Genomic DNA, 3,984 nt, shown 5'->3' with positions numbered 1-3,984 from the left:
GGGAGGAGTCCTTTCTCATCGCCTCGTGTGTAGCTGTGGCCCTCGTGTTCTGTTCCCTGTGTGCATGTGTGTAGCATGAGACACTCCTGTGTGCTGTACAGCAGGGGAGCCACAAAAGCAGGGGCTGCTGTCCGTGCAGATTAAAGTCACCTCACGAGAACATGTGTCCTCTCGGCCCCCAGCATCCGTCAGGCGACTCGTTCCTTCTGAGAAAGTCGACACCGCGTCATGGTTGGGCTCTGCATCAAAGACAACCTGGTGTGCGTGTGTGCATACACGTGTAAACGTGTGTGTGCACATGCACATATAGACGAACACACATGCCTGCATGCATACACATGCATGTGTGCACGCACATGCAATTGTGTGGTGCGTGGGCTCCCCAGTCAGGCACTTGTGAGCGAGGGTGTGGTTACTGGGTGTCTGGGTCTAACAGCGGCGTTTCTAATTAAACACTTTTTCAAGCAAACCTGTGTTTGAAAGCTTTGCGTTTACAGCCCTGGAAGCCAGAGCAGCGGGCAGCATCCCAGGGCCCGCCTCTCATCCGCTGTGTGGCTGAGGTCTGCGTGGTGGTGCTGCAGTACATTTGAGGTGTGAAGTTTTAAATCTCCCTCTGGGACGGGAAAGCCTGTGTGCACGCCCAGGCCGTTGGCGCTGCCTGGGCTGTGCTGTGAAGATGTCACTGCCCAGCCAAGGGGTCAGTTGGCAGTGTCCTGCACAGACCCACGTTCTACACAGCTGTCCTGCGGGCAGTTTACTGACTCTCGCCTGTCACTCCATTTCTTGCTGCCTACCAGATCTTCCAGGAGAGCTGATGGCACAGTGATTAAGCACTCACCGGCTAGCCAACCAAAGAGCTGAGCAGTTTGGCCTCACCAGCCACTCCTCGGGAGGAAGACGCAGTCTGTTTCTGTAAAGATTGACAGCCTTGGAAACACGACAGAGTGACTTTGCTTTGTCCTATAGGGTCACTATGAATTGGAACTGACTTGACTGCAGTGGGTTGTTTTTTTTTGTTTTTTTAACAGATTTTCCAGTAAGGCTGACATTTCCATGTCCTTTCTGGGGGCCAGGCCATTGGTGTCCTGGGGCGGGTCAACCCTGTGGGCTGGATGTGGCTGGTCCCATGGTGTGCATGCACATGGGAGTATATACCTGGCTGAGGGTGTGTGCTCTGTGCTTAATTCCAAAGAAGCAGGAGACAGGGCAGGAGGGTAGTGCCGACAATCAGGTCTGTCACACGGCCATTTGCCTCCAGTTTTGTTCTTTGCTGCTGGTTCTGCAAACAGTGACACCCATGATGGCATTTGAGCCTCCTCACCTGGATCCCTGACACCCACGACGGTGCCTGACCACCTCACTTGGATCTCTAACACCCATGATGGTGCCTGACCTTGTCAGCCTGGATCCCTGATACCCACGATGGCATCTGACCTTCTCCCCTGGATCCCTGACATGACGGCGCCTGACCTTGTCACCTCAGATCCCTGACAAAGACCCACGACAGCACCTGACCTCGTCATCCCGGATTCTTGATACCCACAGTGGCGCCGGACCTCATCATCCCAGATCCCTGACACACACCCACGGTGGCACCTGACCTTGTCGCCCTGGATACTGCTGAACGTCAGATGTTTGTCTGGTAGTCCCTCAATGTGCAGGATTTTAAGAGATGACCTGGTGAGGGGCACTGGGACCAGTGGAAATCTTGGTGGCCTGCACATCGAAGATCCCACGTGGCAGAAGTCCCATTTGAACTCGGTGTCTTTCTGGAGCAAAAAGTGTGGCAGGATTTCCCGACAGTTGAGCATTTGGATTTGGTTGCTCATGGGTGTTCGGATCCTTGGCAGTGAATTCTGGGCACTGGAGATTCCAGGTAAACAGAGCTCCTGGGGGCACGTTTCCTGGAGACGATGTCCTGGTACCTGTAGCGCCTACCGGGTGGGCCGGACGGGCCCCTGGTCCCATCTGAGTTGTGCCTGGCGCCGTCTCGGTCCGGAAGCTTGGGACTGCTGCTCCTTGGAGTGGGGGGTGGCAGGGGCGCGAGGTCGGAGGTCCCTCTGCAGCTCCCAGTTGCTAACAAGCAGTCAGTGAACAGGAGCCCAGCCCACTTAGCCATGGCTGCCCCTGAGGAGCAGTGCAGGGGACTTTGGTGGCTACCGTCACCTCTTAGGTCCTGTCCTTGGTGCTCACGGAGCTTTGGCTTGCTGAGCTGTTTTAGTCTGCTGGAAACAGACTGGGCTGGAAACCGGCATTGGGTCGTGATGGACGTGGCTGGAGGATACAATGGACCCCCCTGGGGGAGCACAGCACTGGTGGCCCTCAGAGCCCGGCAGCACAGAGCCACTGGCCCCGGGTCTAAAGGAGCTCGGAGCTGTCAGCTGGGGCATCAGCTATAGGCACAGGCCTCATCAGAACACAAGGCCAGGAAGGCAGAACAGGCCGAGAGGAACAGCTGGGATGCCGAGGCAAGGAAGAACACAGTGCAAACCCCTGTACGCTTCAGGCCTCCACAGTCCTCAGCCCGGGGGACCTGGGAGCTTCGCCCGAGTACCTGCTGCATCCTGTCCGAAGCTTGGACCTGCAGACATCTTCTGAAGAACACGTCTGTCCAGGAGGGTGCAGAGACTGGGACCCCCGGATAGTTGGATGATGCAGCTTGTGGCCACATGGCAGCCCAGACACTGTCCACAGCCCTCGTCTGTCCCACCGTTTCCCTGTGCTCGGTGGGTTCCATACACCAGAGGTGTCCGTCTGAGCACCGAGCTGGCCTAGGCCACAAGTTTAGTGCAGTGGCACTTGGTCCCTGCATGGGGATGACACATCACATGTCCCTGTCTGCCTGCCCCTGGCCACACCACACCCAGTCCCGTCTTCCTCCACCACTGCGTGTGAGACGGGCTGGCCCTTCAGCAGTCTGCTCATCTCAGCGTGGCGTGAAGACGTCAGGCAGGAGGCCGCTCTCGTGGAATGGGTGTTATCTGTATGAGCTCAGTCAGTGGCAGGGCCCGTCTGTGGTGACAGGACCAGCCACGTGGAGACTAGGGGGACCGTGACGATGACCACTCAGCCCTGGACAAAGGCCCTGTGACAGTGGCCGCATGAGACACTTGGCCGCATCACCAGCCTTTCACTTCGCTGCCGCTCTCACCTTCCAGGGACGCGCTGAGTCAGCTGCAGACCATCTTGGAGCTCAGGGCCCGGGTGTTTGTCTCTGTGTTTTGGGATGGGCCCACACACACACAAGTGGTCCAGATAGCAGTGGGCATGGTGGAGGGCATGCCCTCGGTGCCACGGTGCCGGGCAAGAGGGCTGATCCTCCAGGCAGCGAGCTGAGCCCCACCCCTCTGTCCAGGGTTGCCGGAAGCAGCCCCGGACCCAGAGCACGTGGGTGCCAGCGCAGGCACCAGCTGCCCACCTTCTGCCGCGGCCGGTCCCGGCCACGTCTGCTACGTGCACAAGCCTGCTGAGCAGAGGGCCACTTTGCTCCTGGAATGTTAGTCCCTTGGGAATGCCCTCGGGGCTCCGCTGAGCACAATGGCTGAACACACAGCCCTGCTGACTCTCAGAGGAGGAAGAGGAGGGTGGATAAGTGGGAAACCTTGGTGGGCTGGAAAGTTCATCCTGTTAGGTGTGTGCTGCATGAATTTTGACAAATTCGCTGTCTCGTAAGCACCTCTGCAGTGGGTATAAATCAACACTGCTGTCACACTGAAGAGTTCCCTGGTGTCCCCGGCACCTGTGTTCTGTCTCTGTCCCTGTATTTCTGCATCTTTCGTGGTCACGAGATCCCTCCAGGGGATCTTGGTGGGCTCTGTTGTTCAGGTGATTCTGCTGCTTACCTGCTGGCCGGTCAGTGGGCAGTCAGGTGGTCCCCACCGTGGGGCAATGATGGAAAAGGCCCTGGAAACATATATTCTCATTTCTCTTGAGTAGATACCTACGGGAGCTCTGGTGGCATAGTGCCTAAGGCATCTGACTGCT

General features: G+C 57.5%; 1 protein-coding gene across 1 annotated transcript in view; it reads left to right on the top strand.

The window, feature by feature from the left end:
- Window positions 1-1,827: 1,827 nt before the first annotated feature.
- The window catches only part of ADRM1 (ADRM1 26S proteasome ubiquitin receptor), a 9,770-nt gene continuing 7,613 nt past the window's right edge, over window positions 1,828-3,984 (top strand). Inside the window, exons 1-3 of the mRNA XM_007954718.2 lie at window positions 1,828-1,876; window positions 2,517-2,619; window positions 3,159-3,288. Of these exons, the coding sequence (XP_007952909.1) occupies window positions 1,828-1,876; window positions 2,517-2,619; window positions 3,159-3,288 (282 nt within the window). The remainder of the gene's footprint in view (window positions 1,877-2,516; window positions 2,620-3,158; window positions 3,289-3,984) is intronic.

The sequence above is a fragment of the Orycteropus afer genome, unplaced genomic scaffold (assembly GCF_000298275.1).
Source record: "Orycteropus afer afer isolate SDZICR_OR568_19922 unplaced genomic scaffold, OryAfe1.0 scaffold00469, whole genome shotgun sequence".
NCBI lineage: Eukaryota > Metazoa > Chordata > Mammalia > Tubulidentata > Orycteropodidae > Orycteropus > Orycteropus afer.
The sequence above is the reverse complement of the archived record's forward strand: the minus strand, read 5'-3'. Positions and strand labels throughout refer to the sequence as shown.